This window comes from Colossoma macropomum, unplaced genomic scaffold, assembly GCF_904425465.1.
Source record: "Colossoma macropomum unplaced genomic scaffold, Colossoma_macropomum, whole genome shotgun sequence".
NCBI lineage: Eukaryota > Metazoa > Chordata > Actinopteri > Characiformes > Serrasalmidae > Colossoma > Colossoma macropomum.
This window is the reverse complement of record NW_023494807.1, coordinates 6,794,447-6,816,748: the sequence shown is the minus strand read 5'-3', so window position 1 is coordinate 6,816,748 and position 22,302 is coordinate 6,794,447. Positions and strand designations below refer to the sequence as shown.

At 39.8% G+C, this 22,302-nt stretch overlaps 1 protein-coding gene across 1 annotated transcript in view; it reads left to right on the top strand.

The window, feature by feature from the left end:
- The window catches only part of bbs9 (Bardet-Biedl syndrome 9), a 230,088-nt gene that overhangs the window by 58,725 nt on the left and 149,061 nt on the right, over nucleotides 1-22,302 (top strand). Inside the window, exons 14-15 of the mRNA XM_036556544.1 lie at nucleotides 6,941-7,045; nucleotides 19,209-19,223. Coding sequence (XP_036412437.1) covers nucleotides 6,941-7,045; nucleotides 19,209-19,223 — 120 coding nt within the window. The remainder of the gene's footprint in view (nucleotides 1-6,940; nucleotides 7,046-19,208; nucleotides 19,224-22,302) is intronic.

The following is a 22,302-nucleotide window of genomic DNA, read 5'->3' as shown; positions in this document are numbered from 1 at the left end:
CATAAAATTCCCTCCTGTAGAATTGTCTCATAAAGTTACCAGTCTATGGGTTAAAGCTAAGATCCTGACCCTGCTCCTGAGAACTGACCACGACCCTGTACAATGTCACAGAGCCCAACCTAGACAGACCGTAAGTGCTTTTACGTGCCCCGCAGGTCAAAGGTCACCATTCCCCATCAGCCCTTGACTCCTGAGAGCGACTGCACACAAACTCCTAACCGTGGAGGGAGTCAAACACCCCCTGAAGCTGGGACGTCCACCAGCTTTCTGTCAGTATCAGAATGCCTCCCTTAAGTGCTTCCTTTGTGCAAAGTGTGAAGTGTGTATCAGCTTGGCCGTGACCCCTCTCCAAAACGCGTCCCAGGGGTGGGCTGCCATGTCAGCGAAGGTCAAGAGAGGTCAGCTGAGATGCCCTCTGGTTTACTCAAACCCCTCAGGCCAGGTTGACGGTTATTTCCCTCATTTCTCCCTCTTGTCACACTTTCCTTTCTTACTGCTGCTAATAGTGTGGGAGAGTAGGAGTGTTGTTGGGGGGCTGATCTTGTGTTTGCCCACAGTGTCGGAATGGAGAGGTTAAAAGCCTGCCCTTGCAAAGAGAGTGGGGAGGCTGTTGTAGCTTAAGCCAGGGTTACATTTCACATTGTACAAGTTCTACCCTCATTATGGGTGCGATTTACAATCGGACCGAGTCTATGCTGACAGTAGTTTGCAGATTAAGGCCATTTGAAGCAATTGAGATGTCTGACCTCTATACTCCACCAGAGGGCAGTGAAGAGCCTGTGTCTTTTTGGTCAGAGTTTGTTTAGCCCAAAGAATGAAGCATAGAATGACTACTGCAGCCGGCTAAAGACTACAGCACGCTGGAGGTGGAGCTCTGCGCTGCACTGCCAGAGGGTCTCTGGTGCTGGGTAGCAGCTGTAGCACATCACAGAGAAATGCAAATAAACATTAAACTCATGCTCCACTTTACTAATATAGATTTAATGGAGTTAAACTTTCACCACTATTTAGTGAATTTATTAGCTAACTTGCTGCTTTGGAGCTAAAAGGCGTGAGGTCATATACAGTGTAGCTAGTCTAAGACACTTTTCTCTGTGTATGTTTTAAGCCACCCACTGTGGATTTGTGGTCTAGATTTAATACAGTACACTCACTCACTCCTCATGTAAGCTGCTTATCCTCTTGGGTCGCAGGGGGTGCTGGAGCCTGTCCCAGCGCTCATTGGGAGGAAGGCAGCAAACATCCTGGACAGGTCGCTGGTCCATCACAGAGCAGGACAGTACAATAACAGTAAAATGCTGAGTGGTCTGTTCACTGTCTTCTGACACGTCCAGTGTGCTAGACTCTCCTATTTTTGAATATTACTTTAAGATTTTTTGAATAATTCCTCAAGATTTTAAATATTAAGTAGTCACACTTAATATTCAAAATCTTGAGGCATTTAGTCACAAATGCCCATCCGTAATAGTATCCTGACATCACCTAAACAATCTAGAGTACAATAAATACATCACTGAAAATTGGTTTGAAATGTTGGTCAAGTATAAACATTTTTTTTAAAGCTGTTGTTTGCTAATACAGATATGATTCTGATATCATCAGACATCTTATTCTGTCCGATATTATCGGACATCAGACTCTAATTTCTTTGCTTCCTGATTAAGGCCCAACCTGTACAAAAATTTTGTCACAGATATTGATTTTAAGGAGTTAACCATAAATACTGGATAATATAGTTTTATATGGTCAAAAGTGAAGCAGATCACTAGGACATTAAACTATTTTAAACTGTCAACTTATCTTGGCAGATTTTGTTTGGATAATGATAAACAATGAAATCTTAAAATCGGCTGATTTTATCTGTCTGAATCAAGAGCTGGTAAGGCTGGGTGAAGTCTATTGTGTATACCAGTATACTGTGATACTGACTCGCCTGTGAGATTGGTCATATTACGTTTTGGTTTTAAAAATATTTTTAGAGGTATACTTGTTCCATAATTATACCAGGTCATTATGCCCAAAAATTAGTGCTGCCATTGTTGCCAATCTTTGTTTGCCAAGCTTTTTAATCCTATTTTGTGTGTTTTTTTACTGAGTGCTTCGGGTTATTGTGAAAGAGCACTTTAAATCTATAAAAATGAAATAAATATCCCATTTCCTTTCGGAAAAAGTGCTTTGGAATGAAACAGTCCAATTAAACAAGATACGTCTGGCTTGTTAGACATTCTTTTAGCACAGATTAGCAGCTCTCATGACGAATGGTCCCATTAACTTTATTAAATCTAACATTAGCCTTAGTAAGTGATGCTGAATAGTATCAGTATATCATTATCTGCAAAAATTAGTCAGAAAGTGATAGCTGGTCTTTTTTATAATCTCTTAGGATTTTAAGCTTGTACTGCACTCAAGGCTTTTGCAGAAGGTGCTGTGGTGCCAGATGATAAGCTGGCCTGTGGAGCTCCTGTGATGAGACCTGCTTTGGATGTTTGAGAAGCAGAATCAGAGGGGGACAGGGAGGGGTGGTGTAGGGGGGGTTGGAGAGGGTATTAGGTTTGTGTGTGGGGGCGGATAGAGCACTTAATCTCTGTATGCTGCTCAGGAATCCCGCCACATAGCTACAGCTCAGTCACCTGTGCTGGCCCACCTTCAGCTCTTAACACACAGCCCGTTAACCCAGGAGCTGACTCACACCAGCCATACCCCCCTGAGTGCGCTGTGACCGTGAGAAAGTGAGTTGAAGTACTAGCGTGGCAAACACTCAGTTTACAGTTTACCCAGCTTACTAAATTTACACCTCACACCATTTAAACTAAATGTAGGTTATCTAAGTGGTTCTACAAATAAACCTATTGAGTGAAATATTTCTGTTAAGTATCTTAGCCTAATGAAGGTAAATTATTAATCATTTATTTGTTGTAATGTAGAAGAAACTATGTTCACCTGCCCTGGTTACATAAAGACAATAGCAAGTTGCCAAATAATACCAAGCGGTACATTTTCTAAATGGTTATATAGCCTGTTGCTGACAGCAGTGCAGCCTTCATGCTACATAATCCAACATCCTATAGTGGTAAAAAAAAATTACATCTAGTAAAGAACACAAATTAAAATCGGACAGCTGAGATGTACATAAGTGTAAAGACAAAAAACCCCAGCAAAATTAAAACTGAAACCATAACCAGGACCCTAGGCTAAAGCATACCGCCACGGCTGGCATGGATCTTTTTTTTCTTTTCATTTATATCTTACTTTTGATGACATTATGTGTGGAAGTAGACAGTTCACGAATCACTCCCGACAACAACGGAGCAACTTTTTTCTACAACTCATGGTGGCATTTTTATTTTTTATTTGGCTTTGGGAATGGTTGTCCTTTACCTCACTGGGGTATCAGGTCTCACTTTTAGAAGCAGATCTTTTGAATATTTGGTGCTTCAAATTGAAAGTACATTCACAGGAATTGTAGCTTGTTGCTTAAAAAAAAAACGAGAGCAGTGATTGATGGACAAAATGAAACGGGCTGTTTAGGAATGACATGGAAAGCATTAGGATTATCATCAGCTGTAACGTAATAACAAGTTTCAAATATTTAAAAAAAAAAAATGTGCTGCTAGTAGAGTTCCCATCATGAGTCAAGACAGCTGTAAATTTTGTCATAATTGCTCATGGGGGCCCCCGGCTGGCTTGAGCCCCATAGCATGTGCCCATAAAACCAGTAGGATGATCCAGGCCTGTTGCTGGTCCTTGTGAGGAAAAAAGTTATAGAAAATGATCATTTTTAAATTGCAATCACAATATTGGTCAAAACAATCCTAATTTATTTTCTTACAGCCAAAGCTTATAGCCAAGACATGTTTGGTATTGTTGTTAAAGCATATCACAGCTGAGAAATACCCATCATAAAGGCTGAAATTTGTGCGTATTTTGTCCAGGTTTATAGATAACAGTGTTTCATACAGAATCCACATAAGCAAGTCTATTTGAGATTATTAAACTCAACACAGTTTGAGGCAGAGTAGATATTACAGATCATCTTGTTGTCTCTGGCCACAGCATTTAACTTTTTAACCACAAATAATGCAGCCAGAGTGGCCACCTGCCTTGAAGACCATGATAGTGTGGTGGCCCGGGGTCAAAGATGCTGTTGGCTTGACTGAAGTTTGCATGTAATTCTATGAAATAAGTTCCTAAAAGAAAACAAAACTCCAGAGTACTGGACCACCACCAACTGTAAAATAATAATAATAATAATAATAATAGTCACCATCATCATCATAACAAGTAAAATATTTAGTAACTTTGAATAACAAGTAAATCAAGTTACTTTATTTAAACAGTGCAATTATGCAGGACTCTTATTTTAACAGCAACCGCAACACATCTGTAATCCAGCCAAAGTCAGTTTAGAACTCACTAGAAATTTTAGATCTCGTCCGAGGAACGAGCAATAGCATAGTATTAGTATTACTAGCATTACTAGCATAGTACCATATCTATCTGACTCTGATTATTTATATTTGCACATGTGCCCACACGCACGTCCACAGTTACTCAGAATCGTGTAAAGTCAGAAAAACGTATGGTTTCTTTTGAGAGTGTCAAAATAAGAGCACAAACATGTTATTCTCTGACTGCTAGCATTATACCTTCTGAGCCAGCTTATGTTTCATTGGCTGTAACACAAACTGTAATACAATTTGTAATACAAAGGTAACTTTACAGAGTAGTATTTCTAAAAATAGTGATTGGAACAATATCGTTTCACTTTACGTCATGGTCAGTTTATTAATCGTGTACTACTGCTTGATGACTGTGTCTAAATATAAGCGCTTGTACAGCAACATAACGGAAAAATTCCAGTTGAAGTCAGATATGCTGAAGTTGTAGTTTTCCTGTTTTCACTGTTTTCTTTGTCATAGGACCCACATAGAAGATGTGTTCCAGTGAATGTGTTTCTGCTTTCCTCCGTCACTTGTTAGTCTTATACTGATCGTGTTGAGAGGGTGTAAGAGTGAAATTTTATACTGTGTAGCGCCACCTGCTGCCTGTCTCAGACAGTGCTCTGACATGTGCATTGCAACAATAGATATCAGTCAGTCAGTCAGTGACTCAGTGAGAGATATTGACTCTTGTAAGCCGACATACTGGGCAGTAATGTGCTAAATAGCTGAGAAGCCATCACAACAGGAGCTAAACAGTACCTAACGACAGCCTGTATTGGATGATGTCAGGGCTGATCCGCTGGGCATGGGGGACCACCACGGTCACTGCAACTGATGTAAAGATTTTAAATTAATGTTTCCTTTTTAAAGCAACACCTCATTGTCTTGTTAATTGTAAATACAGTGTATATACAGTAAACATGTTTCTGTTATTCTGGTCATACATTTTTAATTTTGGCCACAAGATTTATTGACATCACATGTTTTTATCTGTCCACCACTGGTTTGATGTTAATGCATGATTCAAACATGAAGTTTGCATTACTTGTTAGCTACATTAGCCTTGTAGCTCCGGTGCAAGACTAAAGAAGCAAACTTTAGACACCAAATATGTCTTGGATGATCAATTACATTTTGAGTAAGATGGAATTTGTACATTTTTGGCTGAACTTCTGCTTTAAAATATTCAGTCTGATATTAAAAAATCTCTCATTTTGCTTCTTCTTCTCTCTCTTGTTCCTTTTCTCTCTTCTTCCACTCTGTCTCTGCTCATGACGTTAGTGAGTAAAAATGTGATAGCTCCACTCCCCTCCTCACGCAGACAGATGGAGTGGTTCCCTGTGCCAAAGAGATTCGTCTATAACCATTCTGCTCCCATCACGACCTGTTTGAGGTGCTCTCGCTGTCGAGCTTTAATATGTCACATCAATTACATCATAACTGATCCAGCATTTCACCAAAACCCATATTTTTTAGGACTTTGGTCAGTTCATCATCACTGACTTTCCCCCAACGGTGTGTATATATTAGTTTATGTGAGAGAATATTTGAGGATTAGTTTAAAAAAAAAAAAAGTACTATAAAATCTTCTGTAACTAACTTGTTAAAATCCTTATAAATGAAGGGCACTGTGAGGATCTTTGTGAGGACCTTTTAAGCTGGGAGGAGAGAGAACACTGGGAGCAGGTGGTGGAGACACAGACTTTTCCTTTTATTCTAAACACAACACAAATTGCTCAACTTTCCAGCCGACATACAAAATTAAAGAGCACGTTTGGAGGGACTTTTCAGTCTTTTTCTTTTCTTGAGCCTCCACTACTCTCCTTCTTTCTCTGGGCTCTGCTACCGACTGAGAAAAGAGATGGCTGTAAGTAAGCTGGCAGAAACAAGGCATAGGTGAATCTTATCAGCTACTCACCCTGCTCTGCCCCCCCCACCCCCACAGGCACCTGTCATTATCTTTCATATAAGAGTTTAATATAGTGTATGAATATTCTTAAAGTTTCAAAATGTCAGTGTTTTAGCCTGGACTGTTTTTGAATCAGGAGCAGTAAATGGTAGCCAATCAGAACAGAGCTTATATATATTGGGCCTCATTCACCAATATCTTCCTAAGTGTTTTTTTATTAAATTGGTTCTTGAGAAAGTTCTAAGAAAAAGTCTGCGTCAGATTTATGACAGGTTCTTAAACCACAGAACTGTTCACACCTTTGTGCTCTTGAGTGTGTTTAGATTCTGTTGTTACCTAAGAATGAACCCCAAATAAGAAAACATTAATGAATATTCATGAAAACTGCATTAAGTGGGATTTCCGTATAGTAGCAAAAACAACCTGTGTAATTCTCAAAGGTAAAGAGAGGTTGGAAAATGGTCATGTAAAATGAATTATGACTGTTTTTGATACCCAAACCCACACAGATATTATATTTATGAATATAGGATTGCTGTATTTCAACTGCAATTATAAATAATTCTGTTTTTGCTATTTATGTTTATAGGCAGTGGATCTCAGGTAGTGGTGGCGTTCTCAGCTTTTCTGAATGGCCACTACACACCAGCTGACCTGACTGGGGATATAGCAGTGTCCTACAGCTCTCCCACAGGTATGAACTTACACTCACATGCTCACACGCACATTCATTTTCTGCTTTTCTTTACTGTCTGTTCATCTGCTGTTCTTGCAGTATTCCCTATGTGCGTCATTAGCAGTGAGCCTGACAAAGGAGTAGAGGTGGGCGATATGGCAAAAATGTAATACCACAATACTTTAAGATGTAAGATTTAAGATTCATGATATGCAATATGTTCCAATATATATTTTTTTCTGACATTTGATATAAGACTAGGTACACAGTGTGTATATATAGTGAAGTATTGTGTATTGTGAAAACTTTCTGAAGTATTGTGATGTTACATTTTTGCCTTATCGCCGAGCTCTAGTGTATACCGCTATACACATATCAAAACTGAAGTGATATTGTGAGTGATAATATATTAAAGTAGCTTGCAGCTGAGTCTTCAGGGTCCAGTTTCCCAAAAGCATCTTAGTGGTAAGATCCTCTTCTCTGGTAGAGAGAGTGTTCACTGTGATGCTTGCTCTATCATTTAAGAATCATCTTTGTGCTAAAATGCTTTTGGGAAGCCCATCCAAGATCAGTCCACCAGATTTGATCATAAGCCAATATTAAAAACACAGTAAATATAATCATTTTGAAAAAGTTGGCTAAAAAACAAAACATATCAGTCCAGGATGTCACATTATGCACACACTAAAATTAATTGATTTTAATTGTGCAGCTATACAATTAAAACATAAATAGTGGTTCAGCCTCAGTATTGGGTCGTACTCAATATTAAAAAAATTAACGGGAACATCCTCCAGATTGTAGAATGATTCCTAAAGACCATTTTGAAAACGGAGTCATTATTATATTAAACTGATCCGGAATAGTTTAACAACCAAACATATCCAGCCTAAAGAGGTCCTATGGCCAAAACTGACCACTGATGAAGGACCAGAGGACAGCAGAACTGATAACAAAGTCAACACACTGAAAAGGTCGTGTAAGAATCATGAAATCTCAAAGCATGTATGGCTGTTTTTTTTCAACCAGTACATTTGAATAAAGTAGATATTTAATACATAACATATTTGAGTGTGTGTTGCTATGTGGTGGAAATGTTATTATTTTTGGTGTGCTGAGGTCTTAAAAAGGCATTAAGAAGCATTGAATTAGATTTTTTAAATTGTGCAGCAGCTCTGTTACATTATCATCCAAACTTAATATACATTTTTTTTGCACATATTGCAATATTTATCGCAAACACCTAAAATATCACAAAATGGCTTTTTACCCAATATCGTTGACCTATACTATTTAATCAGCGTTCAAAGCTGACCTTAGATCAGCACTTTGAGAAACTCCGTACATGTGAGTCTTGGCCTGTCCAGAGCAGGTTCTGGATTCAGACAGCGTTTACGCTCTGGAAGACATTATCCTCTTCCCTCACCAAGCCCTCTTTATTTCAGTGAAAATGTCATGCCGGTTTTATGATTATTTTACTCGATTCAAAATGTTCACCGAGAAAAAGTGAAAAGGCTCGTATTTGTGCAGTTGTTTCCCTTGGACGGCGTACGGCTTGGCAGCAGCTTGTGGAAAGCTTCCTAAAAGAGCTTTAAATCTGGATTTTTTCCTTCTGCTTTTATTGTCCCACTAAAAATAGTGAGTGGAAAGGTTTTCTCTCTCTCTCTCTCTCAGGCTCGGCCTGCTCAGTCTGACATATTAGATCACAGGTAGGACCCTGTTCTCACCAACGCACATTGTCACACCTTTTAACACAGGCTTGTTACGCAGAGGGGAAACCCCACTCCCAATGGAAGACTACGTACACACACTGTACATACAGACAGCTTAGTCATATGTTCTCTCCCACTCTTTCTTTCCTCTCTGCTCTCCGTGTTTCATTCTCATACAGTGCTGTGAGAAAGTCACAGACACTATCCTATACTTTCATTTCTTCAATTTTTAGTCATTATGGTCATTATGTTAATAGTTATTCATTATTCATTTTTCCACATCATATGCAGGGCAGTAAACAAGTTTTAATAGAGAATTGCACGGATGCTTCAACAGCTAAACATAATTTCAAAATTTCCTGTATTGATTGTGTCCACTCTTTACCTTTATAAAATGTCTATTTTTTTCGGGAGACTTGCTTTCAGTTAAAAAAAAAAAATCTGCATACCTCTAAAGATTGGTCTTGGAAGTTGGTTGCACTTTCTGCTTCTCATAATCCATATTACATTTGGCATTATACAGGGTGATTTCAATAAGATTCATCCAATTTCAAAGCACCACATGTTTTCAACCATGAGGCACCTAGGAACCAATCACATACCAATTGAAAGAGGGGGTCATAGAATTTCTGACTGTCAGTGGAAGATGGCTCCCTTCAGTCTGTGAGGAGATGGAGACCCCTGAGCAGAAAGCGTTTTGCGTTCTCCACTTCAATAACAGTGAATCCGTCATAACTGTGCAACGTGATTTTCGTTGGCAGCGAAGCTCCAACAGCTCAGAGCGTTCGTCGTTGGTTCCACAACACTGGATGAGCTTCGAAATCACACTGAAAGAGCCGTGACTGCAGTGACACCCGACATGCTCAATCGAGTATGGGATGAGTTTGACTATGGCGTTGATGTTGTCTGTACAGCTGGAGGAGGTTCATATTGAGCACTTGTAAAATTACATAATAACTTTTTGCTCATTTAAACCATTTACAATTTACTGTATTGTTCTGTAATGATGTATAAGTGAAATAAATAATTTCGAAATTGGATGAATCTTTCGGAAACACCCTGTATTCATCCTGTAGTTGTTGAAGCTTGTCACAGCACATGTTGCGCTGTATCGATTTGGTCAAAGGTGTTCAAACAGTGTTATCCTGTTGCTGTTGTGAATTACTTAAATCTCAGTAAATCAAATAGAATACACTGATGAGCCAAAACGTTATGACCATCTGCCTAATATGCTGTTGGTCCTCCACGTGCTGCAAAAACAACTCTGACCCACCAAGGCATGGACTCTACAAGACCTCTGAAGGTGCCCTGTGGTATCTGGCATTAAGAAATCAGCAGCAGATCATTTAAGACCTTTAAGTTGCAACGCCCCACGGATTGGACCCACAGATGCTCACTTGGATTGAGGTATGGGGGGTTTGGAGGCCAGAGCAACACCTCGAACTCTTTGTCATGTCCTCAAACCATTCATGAGCAATGTGTGCATTGTGGTGCATTATACTGCTGAAAGAGGCCACTGCCCTCAGGGAATACCATCACCATGAAGGGGTGTACCTGGTCTGCAATCATGTCTAGGTTGGTGGCATCAAATTGACATCCACACGAAAGCCTGGATCCAGAGTTTCCCAGAAAAACATCACCCAAAACATCTGCTGGTTTGGACCAGACAGAATTGCCTCTATTGCCCTCACACATCAGCTAACCTTGGGCGTCCATCACCATGTCACCGGTTCATGGTTTGTCCTCCCAGGACCACTGTTGGTAGGAGCTCACCACAGCTGACCGGCATCCCACAAGCTGTTTCGGAGATGCTCTGATTGGCCATAACGATTTGGTTCTTGTCAAAGTGACTCAGGTCTTTGCACCTGACCATTTCTCCTGAATCCAACACCAATTGCAGACCTTGACATGTGCCATTGTTAGGAGATATCAACAATATTCGCTTAATCTGCGAGTGGTCATAATGTTTTGGCTCGTCTCTGTATGTAATCAGCTGCACTTCTACTTCACACATTTTTTTGTTAATAAGTTTTTATTGATTTTTCATAGTTAATGAACAGTCAACATTCTCTGCGTGCCAGTAACACAAAGGGAGGGGAGGGGGATTGCATTTTTAAGCAGCGCAGAAACTACGCATTTAGGCTCGTGCACCAGTTTTGTATATAAGATGCAGGCAATAATCTGATTTGTGATTAAAACAGGCAGGAAAGGTTTAGTGCATCAGGCCTTGAATATTTTACAATAACTTTGAATATGGCTCGTCCAATCAGATTTTAGAACTGGAGCAATCGGTTTTATAATTGTCTTAATCTGATTGAAGACTATGTAGCCTAATTTGGTTGAGATCCTACATTTTTCTTTCTTTTTCTCCCTCTATCTCTCTCTCTCTCTCTCTCTCTCTCTCTCTCTCTCTCTCTCTCTTGCTCTCTCTCTCTCTTTCACTTGCTCTCTCTCTCTTTCACATCCCCTTATTATTATAATCGCCTTTCAAAACTCTCACCTGGTAGGACCCACCCTTTTCCCCCACACATGCGTACACTTCAAAGCCACTCACACAAGTCATTTTAAGGCTTACACCACATACTTCACATTCATTCCCACTCACACTGAGATCCACAAGGCAGCTGCCCATGTCACATTAGCGCGTCTGCTGTCACGCCAGCATGGTCCCCGACAGCTCCCCCCACCAGCACTACATAACTGAGACTAGCCGTATGCCCAGAGCCAAAAAGAGAGAAGCCCGACACTAAGAGGGGATTTGCGCCTGTCGGGTCCACTTTGAAAGCCACTCAGCTGGGATTTAACCAAGTGGACTGTCTTTAAGGAGGCTTGTTTTGTAGAGTGGAGACAGATGCTCTGGGGCTGTATGAATGGCAGTGTGCTTGAGTAAGATAGAGGCATTGTGGAACTAATGTCAAGTCAAGCTTTATGTTCATGTATCTCATTGGAGTCAAGAGTAATTTTGCGGGACCAGATTTGATCTGAGAATTCACATCTGGAGTTCAATCAATAACAAAGACAAAACAAGATCACTAAATGCTATCGTTAACTAGCGGAACTGTTTTTCCCTTATAAGAAGTAATGTTTAGTATTTTCCATTGGACAATACAAATGAATGCACCATACTTAAAGCTCCATCTTCATAAAGTGTTGGATTGGTTTAGAAATTCCATATGCAGTTTGTTCCCATTCTAATAATTCTGTGTTTCCATCCCAAATAGATATCCTTTTCATGGTTATCCTCAAATGTTCTCCTTACAAGATCACTCTGCACAAGTGAGACTAAGCCAGGGGTTGAGTAAGGAAAGAAGTCGCTGCTGTCATCTCCATTTTTGTCGTTTTTCAGTTTTATGACATATTTTTGACATTTGAAAATACCTGTTGTCCTTTACATTGCGTGTAAATGAACCATAGTTACTTGGAAAAAAGTTTGGTTACATTGACCAAAAGTAGAGTATGTTTTGTCCCTCTCCTGTAAAGTTCCTAAACTTGAGATATGAGCTTCTTGACAACAGCCAAATTTTGTTCTCTGGAACTATAGTGCTACGACCAATATGGAGTAGTAGCAGTTTTTGATAAGAGTGGATATCGAGAGCGACAAAAGTACAAAAAGACAATAAATATAGATAGCTATTCCATAGGGATGGACAGTATGACAAAAAGGACCAATTATGTTACTGTTTATGCTATGTGCCAATTTTAAACTTGCAATTTCTCAACAATAAAGCAAAATATTAAAGGAGGTGTAGCCAATTCAGGTCCCGGAGATCTAGCACTCTACAAAGTTCAGCTCCACCCCAATCTAACACATCTGATCCAGCTAATGAAGGGCTTCAGGGGCATCTGAATGTTGTGTGTATATTGGATCTGTACTTTCTAGGGTGATTGATCTCCAGGACCAAGATTGGACACCACTGCCTTAGACAGATACGCCACATCTGTTTTCTTTTTAATGAAATATGCCCTTGGTCATTGTTCTTATTAGGACTGTGAGCTGGGATCACAAATCGAATCAATATCTTGCTTGTTAAATATTCAAATATATTTGGATTTTCAGTACATTCTTTGAAAAAACTTTATTTTGCAAGAAAAATAAGTATAATATGTAACTGCAGTAAAAGGTACAGGGCTGTTTGGATGTATTTTTGAGCATAACTTCTCCATAAAATCCCCAACACATGTGATACTCTGTTGTCATTGTAAGCTAAAACAGAGAGTGGCTCCATGAATGAAACCATGTCCACACTGAGGCATGCGTAGCTGCCGTATATAGAAGGGCTTAGCCTGTGTTTTTAGTTTATTATGCAACAAAGAGTGTTTGCTTGTTTGAAAAAAGTTCATTCAGTTAGCCCACGAGAACATATTTCTGGCTGTTTGTGCCATTCAGCTTTCAACATATTGCTCCCTTCAGAACCACTGAGTTACTAAAGAGCTGTTGGATGTTTGCAAATCTCCCTGTACACTTTAAAAATAACTAAAGCAAACTATATTGTTGTTTTATTTATGGACAGCACTGGCATGTTCTTCAGTGTGTTTGGTAAGGGCACATAACTCTTTGCTTGAGAAATGCTTGGAATTAGAGGTCTGCACAGGCATTAAATTGAAGGCCGATCTCAGCCCACACCCGTGATCAGGCCCAAATGGTACTGCTAAATTTGAGACCCCAGTCTGCACAGATGCTCAAGACGTTGGCTTCTTATTTGGCAGCATTTTGTTTACAATTTCCATTCCACCTTACATGGTTAGCAGTGCCTTTTAAGGTAGAATAGAACATTTGACCATGCAGCTTAGATTATCTTTGATGCTGTAATTATCGCAGTTTTTATAGTGCTTTGTTTTGCTACTAAGGCTTTGAGTTGCTGGGATAAACTGGTATTATATACATTATCAGTACATTTTGTGGAACTGCTAATCACCCTGTTCTCATAAACTGTTAAAAAAAAGTTCCTCTACTCGCTGCTGCTACTACTTTCACACCTCAGACTAGCTTAGCCAGTAAGCTGGAAATCTTTTGACAACCCAAAACATCCCTGTCATCATCTATTGTGTGATCACAACAGATTAAGTTAAGCTGAACTTCAGCTGAACTTTAGGCCTGGCTTCTGCAACTGTAAAGTAGGCACGCACATGAGAGAGCGTAAGAGAGAAAAGATGTGCCCAAAATTTACAAATCTGCTACACAAATTTTTAAATCATTCATTACAAAACAGACCTGAGCCCGACTAAAATGGCCCAAACCCAGCCCAAAACCCAATAATTTATCGGACTCCGCCAGGTTTTTAGACATTTAAGTGTGAATATTTTCTTTGGATTCCGAACATATTTTAATGTCGAAGTACTGATAATACCTACTGTATATGTTTAGAAAGCGTATTGTGAAGTGATTTATTATGGTAATATTGATTATATTTTGTCATATTGCTCACCCATACTATTCCATGTACTGTATTATAAATTCTACAAACATTAAGTGGAAAAAGTAACAGTAAGTACAGATAAATACCAGTAAGACAAATGCACACTCACAGTAATGACTGTTTGTCTTGTATACATGTGGGAGAAGCTCAGTGCTTTAAATACAGCATTTCACATTCTCTTACATTTTGTGTTTCGGCCATTAGCGAACACTGAAATGTGTACAAGAGAGGAACTTGAGTGATAAATGAACACGAAGTTTACAAGCATCTCTCGGTGCTGTGCTAAACCCAGCACTAACCTCCTGTTTTGGCAGTGGTAGCTGGTACCCAGAGCCAAGCAACAGATGCTGGGTTTCATCAGTTCTAACGACGTGTGAAATACACAACAAGCAAAGGACCCACACTCTACTACTTTGGCCTTCTGCCAGAGGAGCCTTCTCACCTGCTGATTAGCCACAATAACACTTTTTAGACCCGTTAGCTGGCTAGAAGTTGCATTTTGTTTCCTTAGAATAATTCAAAGGAATTTGCAGTGAAGAGTTACAGAGCTTTTTTTGGCATGAATTTTAAAAATATTAAAATAATGCAAGGGCTTTTCAACAGGTGGTGGGCAAGTTGTTCTAATCCATAAACCATAAGTGACTTTTCTGTGATTTTCCATTAGTTTTTTGTCATGCTGTGATTTACTCTTAGTTGAGTTTGACACATGGACTGTAGGGTATAACTGGGATAACAGTCCTTTACAGTAGCTTGTTTCTGCAAGCCCCCTAATGTCAATTCAGATAAACCAAATAAGTATTTCCCCCCTAACGTTGTTATCATATTCTCCAGGGTATATATTTTTTCCATCTGAATTAATATGCCCAAATTGTAAGGCAAATTATTCAGTAACTGCATAAAATGAATGTAATTTTTTTTTATTTTTTTATTTATTTATTAATTTTTTGTAAAAGTTCCCCTCAGATTAACAGAACATGTGTTTTATGATCATACACATATTGCTATATGCTTAAAATTTACTGCTGAAAGCCAAAAAATCTTAAACGCTCTTTGTATTTTTTTCTAAAAATAATTTTTACAGAGCAGATCACTGAAGAGACGCCATCTGTTTATAGTTTATAGCCCAGAATTGTGAGTTCAGCTTCTTCTATTATTAAGGGTTTAAAATTACATTACCCATCTATTTGACTGGAAAGAAGACAGTTACAGCTCTCATATGACCCCTGCCTTTATGTAGCTCGTGAAATCTGAAGGTTATGAAGAATATGACGAAGTGCGGTTTGGAACCACCGGTGGGCCCAAGGAGTTAAAAACGTTAACTAATGTGAAATATCATGAGCACGTGTTGAGCTGCTAGTGAGCAATGAGGGGCAAAAGGGAAGGGGTGAGAACCCCCTGCTGTGAAAACAGTTCTCTACAAACATGGCCGTGCTGTGTTGATAAAAAATGTGTACTGCCACCATAAGAAAAAAAAATAGCATTTAAGCACAATAAAAACACTTCTATAAATGTTGACTTGCTTGTTCACCTACAAAGACGAGAATGTAGTTTGCTTTTGATTTTGTAAATCAGCCACATTTCCATCTAAATATGTGTCAGACCTTTTTCCAAAACTGGCAGAAAAAAATTGCATTTTATGGCTACTGTAAAAAGAGGTTAAGCAGTTTTTGCCAATTACTTACCAGTTCTTATAGTCAGATAGTCTTCATTTTTTCTGCTTTTCCCATTTAATCAAACTTTGTATTCAATCATGCTTTCGGCATCTGAACAGGGGAATCAGGTGGTGCTTTTTTAGAGGTGGATTTGAAATCGCTGTCTCCGCCATAGGTGGCGGTGCAGAGAGGAGTGTGGTGTTTTAGGAAGCGCGGTTTGAGCGACTGATGTGGCTGCTACTTAAAATACCTAGCCCTGTATGTAATGGTGGTTTTCTCCTATTTAATGCATAAATAAAGAGGAGGCACAGGGGTTTACAGCAGGAGTTAAAGTTTCCATTATGTATTCAGACACGGCTCTGCCCAGCTTTCGGTCAACACAGCGAAGCTCTTCCAGCCTTGTGTGGCCTGCAGCCATGCCACATGCAGTCCTGGAAGCTATGGGGCGTTTTTAAAGCTCAGGCAGGCACTGGCACTTCACCAGGCCAGGCTGCTCCAGCTCGGTCTCAGGTGTTATTTCAGAAGGTGTGACACTGGCTGAAAAGTGTTGAGTGCCACAGCTATTATGGCTCGGTACGCAGGAAACTTAAGAACTTAAAGGCTTTTTAAAGAGGAGTGAAGTCGTGCTGGAGGGAAAAGTGCTGCTTTTACAGTGTAGTTATTTCTCTCCACCTGCTGACTTTTCTGTTTGAGTCTTAAAAGGGAAAGCCTACCAACTGGTCATATTTGTGCAAATGTGTGCTTATCCTGGGATGTAATGGATGTTTCCATAATAGACATCTGTAAAATGAAGTGTTTGCCTAGACCAGGGCTTCCATACTTTGGCATTGGGGCGCCCCTACCCTGAACGTTTTGTCAGAGTTTATCAGAGCAAAAAAAACCGGGGTTCAGAATCATCATCCTAGATTGTCAGGATGTTCCAAGCCAAGTGGTGAACTTTATTGCAGTCAAGTTAGCACTCCATTATTTAGCATTACTGATGTGGATATGTTTTGTTTCAGTTGTATCAAAGTCCCTATAGGAACATCTGTCCACCTCATAGCAACCTTAGTAATGCATCTGAGGTGTAGAAGGCTCAAATTTACTTGAATGGGAAGCGACCTCTATACCCAAAACTGCTAGCCAGCACAAAGTTTCAAAAACATATTGGACAACAACTCTGACAAGTACATTTGGAGGAGAACACTATCTACCGATTTCGTTATGTTAGGCAACAGATGTTTACTTGGTTCGCGTTGCCCTATATGATGGGCGGATTGGGAGGGCCGTTGTACCCACCCAGAGAGCAAGACCAATTCTTTGATTTCTAAACTCTAAGTCTCTCAAAATAGGGCTATTGCTAAGAGATTTGCCCCATTTTTTTTGTTTTTGTTTGTTTTGGCATGTAATTTTTGTCGTTTACTTTCAATATTTGTATTCCATTACTGGTGTTGTTGAAAAGCTGTGTTCTAGCTGAATTAAAGGATATAGATCACTTGTTGATCACCATATTATGCCCAATGAACCACTTTTAGGCCCAGTCCCATTTCTTCTTTTTACCCCTACCCCTTGTTTTCCCCTTGTTATTTATTATTGCCCACCCCTAATTCTTTGGTGATATGAAGCTGAAGTCAGACATTCACCAGCTTCTTGTTCGAATTTTCCCGTTCCACCTTAAATGGTGCAGCAGTTAAATTCTGGCGCTTCAGGCGTCAGAACTGCTGGACTATTTAAGGTGGAACAGGACAGTTAGCTATCTAGCTACCGAAACATTAGCATACTATTAGGGATTTGTGTGCTTGTTATGAAGAAAACGACCAAAATACATTGAAACGACATTAAACTAAGATAAAACAGTGATTATCGTAATTTTTTAACAGAGAAAATTCTCACATTTGTGTGTTTCTTTGGTCGCTCGCTCAGCCATCTTGCCGGTTTTTCTTTTTTTTCTGATAACACTCCGTTTGGAGTGTGCCTCTGAAAAAGCTCCGTTTGGAGGGCCATGTAGCCCTAACACTTCACCCCACCCCTCTATCTCAACAAAATTGGGACACCCCAACCCTAGACGTGAACGCACAAAACAGAGGGCTAAGGGCTCAGTGGTAGGGGCAAGGGGTGAAATCTGGATTGGGCCTTAGACTCTGAAAGGTTAAACCCCCTGTATGTGAGCCCGGTTTTCTCTTTCTCTTTTTAGACTTAACTTAGTTTTGTGATAGTTACTGCATTAATGTTCACTAATAATCCTAGGGTTTAAAAATTAAAACATTTGACAACGACGACATAAAACTGTGAACGCTCAAATCATTTGAATGCTTAATGTTTATTTGCATGGTTGAATGGTCTTGCTCTATAATGGAAAACTAGGTGTATATAGCGGGTTTTCCATCTACCTTTTGTTTTTTTTGAAAAAGTGTAATTTTGAAAATGTGCTAAAAAACAACCGAATGTGTAAACACCCACATATCGCAAAAAGAGTTTTTACGCTAGGGCGAAGTGGAAAAGTGAGAATATCGCTAAAGCCGAAATGCGAAAAAGGGTGATGGAAAAGCGTTTTTCGAATAAATGATGACATATTAAGCCATACGAGAGAAGCGATTTGCCCTTCAGATGGGCAGATTGTAGCACATAGCTTTTCGAAGGATGCTTTTGACATTGTGAAATTCCTTATCCAAAGCTCGTTTGAAAAATGGCTCTGTATAATGTGCTCCCAGAATTGTCTGCCGCGTTGGCATTCCCAGATGCAAGGTAGACGTCATCGGCTTGGCACAGAGATTCAGCCCTCAGCTGTGGACAATCACAATGTCTTTCCAGCTAATCTTTTTACTGACTAATCATTCCCCCCTATTATTTTGGAGCCAACGTATGCAAAAGTCTGGGTGATTCTGCTTACCTGATTACACGTTTCGTTGATTTTCTAGTTGAAAACAAGTTAACACATCCTGTCCATAGAACACACTTCAATATTCCATTTTTCTGCTAATTTAATGCACAGTTTCTATTTATTTGCTAAATTTAACATATTGCAAAAAATCAAACATCCAGTATAAAATGTGCCATAACTTTTGCACAGGTCACATTTTGTGTTTTCTTTCCAATCTGTTAAATATAGCAAATAAACAGTAATTGTGCATTAAAAACATGCAGAAGTGTGTTCTCTATAGACGATGTGTACTTATTTTCACTTAAAAAACAGTAAAACCATGTCATTCGACCAGGGGCGTGCAGACTCTTGCATACGACTGTATATTCAAAACCATATGACAGCAAACAGAAAGGAAACGCCATGCCTGTGCATGTGTGTCTGTTTGTGTTTGTGTCAGTGAGTCTGGTGTACTAGACAGTGAGCTGATCTGAGGTAGTCTGTGCTCTCAAAAGTGACACTTATTTTTTCCCCTCTCTCTCCTTCTGCTGCCCATGAAAGAGCTGAACCCTGCAGGTGAGTGCAGCCACTGACAGGAAGGACTAGCGCTGTGTTTACGTTAGTCTGAAACTCGATACACCTCGTACACACACAGAAAAAATCCTTCTGAACTTTCATTCGCTGTCTCACACACAGCTCCACTGTACATACACAGATTCCACATGTATACAGAAAAGCTAACAGACATATACAACACAGACATATAGAGACATAAACATACAGTCATGCTTTCATTATGTACATGTGTTTACAGCCTGTGCCATACGCTCCCACTCACTGTCACACCAGCCATTGAAACATACTCCAAACCTGCTGCACTGTCACACTTCTCGAGTTTACTAACCGGTTTATGTCATGCACTTATTTTGACATTGTCATTTTGTTTGTTTTTGATAAACATGCTGTTTTTTTTGTGCCATGCGTTCACCCACATACATCAAAACCTGGCCCAGTGGACGAGGGGAAGGCAGTTTGCCGTTTGGGGGAGGTCACGGTAGTGATGTGTAGGCTCATATAGGCTTTCCTGTTGATCTGTAGACACGGAAGGAAGGAAGATCCTCCTCTAAAGTGATGGTTTGGCTGAAAATCAAATGTACACAGTTTCCCCTTTTTACCCCAAATGTAGTCGATCAACCAAGACACGTCTGGTGACCAAAGTTAGCATGTTTAGTTTTGTGCTGAAGCTAATGCAATGAGACTAACGTAGCTGTGCAGCTAAAGTAATGGGCTGACCATTTCTGTGTCTGTTTTTTATAACACGTTACGCAATACACTGTCAGAAGCACATAAGCAAGTCTGCGTCCTTAAACAAATGGTTCTTGAAGGTTTTTTAGGAAAGATGATTATATATTAGGATCATTCTACTGAACTGGTTCAAATTCAAACTTGGAATTTAGACTATAATCCTTTTGCTTTGAGTCGATTTTATTAAACAAATGATTTGAATTTTGTATTTTGTCACTAACAAAACAATCGTAACACTCTCGAAACTAAAACAAATGTTTCAGTGTTGACCTCTTCGGTAGTGACAATTGTAGCTAATTTTAAGCAGTGCTCAAAAGGAAGAAAGCATATACAAATATATGTGGAAATAAATAAAAAAATCTTCTCACTATGGTAACTTGATGAAGAGGGTTCAATTACCAGCACAGGCCTTATCTGTTTGCTAATTAAGTACTTTTGGGATAAGCTGGAAAACTGTGTCAATTTGATTTTTGGCCAAATACACATTTGAGTAGGCCTGTCTTACAATAACATACATTTTTGTTATTTGCTCTTCAACATGTAGAGATGCAGTAGCAGCACTGGCCTGTAGGGGGCTGTATCAGCTACACAGGTGATTCTGTGGCAGGTAGAAGGCCACCCACAGCACAAATCAGATTTAATAATTGCCCCGTCTCTTTGTAGCGACCGTATTTGTTTGTCTTCCTGGAGCGTTATCGTGCAGCTGCTCCAGCCTTTTCAGAGGAAAACAGTACTTTTCCTTTGTCATGTCATCTCTGAGCTGTCACTTTAGCTTTAGAGATATATCTGGATCTTTTTTCGTGCTCGCTTTAACAGTGCTCGCTTAAATGTGTTCATTTTACTTCATCGCTATGAATCTAGTTTATGCAGAGACAGCTTTGAAGTGAGCTTATTCTTCCAGGGATTTATAGGAGACGGTCAGCAAAGTCTATTGTTGCTGTCCTCAGATCAGTCTAAGCAGAGATAAGGCATAGTTCCAGTTCAGTTCTCCATGAGAAGATAGACCAGAAGGTGAGGTAAAGTATGAGTCAGTTTCTCCAGTTCTCTTCAGCTTGGGGTTTCGCCAGGACTGCTGGCAGATCAGTGAAGGAAAATAGCCCACTATGTGGCTTTAAGCTAGCGTCCCAGCACTCTGGCTGTTCTCGGGTCAGTCCAGACAGATTGGGTGGCCCCACACATCCTCAGGGGGTTTCGTTCCTGCGCTGTTATCTTAGCGAAAGTGACATGAGTTGAGCCCGGCGGCCAGCAGCTCCGGTTACCTGGCCAGACATAACAGGAAGGGATTAGCGTAGTGCTAGCTGGAGTAGCAGCTAGCGTTCTGGGTTTACTCCAGCCAGGGCTTTCTCATTGAGCTGAGAATCAGCCCAAAGCGGTTGCCACGTTCATCTGGTAATCTGGGCTGGAGGTCTTTCAGGAACCTCTAATTGGTCAGTGCTTGGGACGTTATTGAAGGGTGGAGATGTGGGATGTTTGTTGTCTTTTTCTATAACGTGCTATTTGATGAGTCTGGGTAGGTCAACCATAGAGGAGAGGCACATTCGGGGATGTTTAAAGGTTGAAGGTGAATGTTGATCTCCTGACTTTTCCCCTCACCCATCCGCTTGAGCCAGCCGATCACTATACATACATCATGACAGTTCAGCAAGAAAAGGCAAATTTACATGATCCCCCCCCCACCCCCCCTTACCCCAAATATAGTCAGTCAGCCAAGACATATTTGGTCTCAGGAGATTCTTTAGCTTTTCACTGGTGCCATGAGGCAAATTTGGCAAGCAATGAAAACGTACAGTACTGTGCAAAAGTCAGAGAACACCTTTAAGTTTTTTGGTTTCCAGTAAAATGTCTGCTAAATACAAGTTCTTCATTTTCAGGAGATATTTCTGAGGAGATTAGATAAAACATAATCCACTTGCTAAAGGAAGGGCAATGTCAAAGACAAATAAATGAGAAAAACAGGAGTTTCCTGAACTGGAAAATGGGACTTCTGACAACCACCTGCAAGACCTGGTAGACCACCAAATCTGTCCCCATCAGATAAACAGCACTTAAAGCTTTCATCTTTGAGAGAGAGGAGAAAATCAAGCTCCACTCTTGCATCAGATCTGAAAAAATCCACAGATGTTTCTGTCCATCGTTCCACTGTGAGAACACAACTGTTAAATATTTGTTTTACTGTTTTTTCCAGCTGCAGAAAAATTAGTCTTTTTTTTTGACTGCAAATTTAGGTAAATAAAGCATTATCTCTGATTTTTGCACAAAAAAAATCATTTTTTTAGTAAAAAAATATGCTAAGTAAGTCATATGCTGACAGAAAGCACATAAACAAGTGTTGCTATTATATCAGACAACT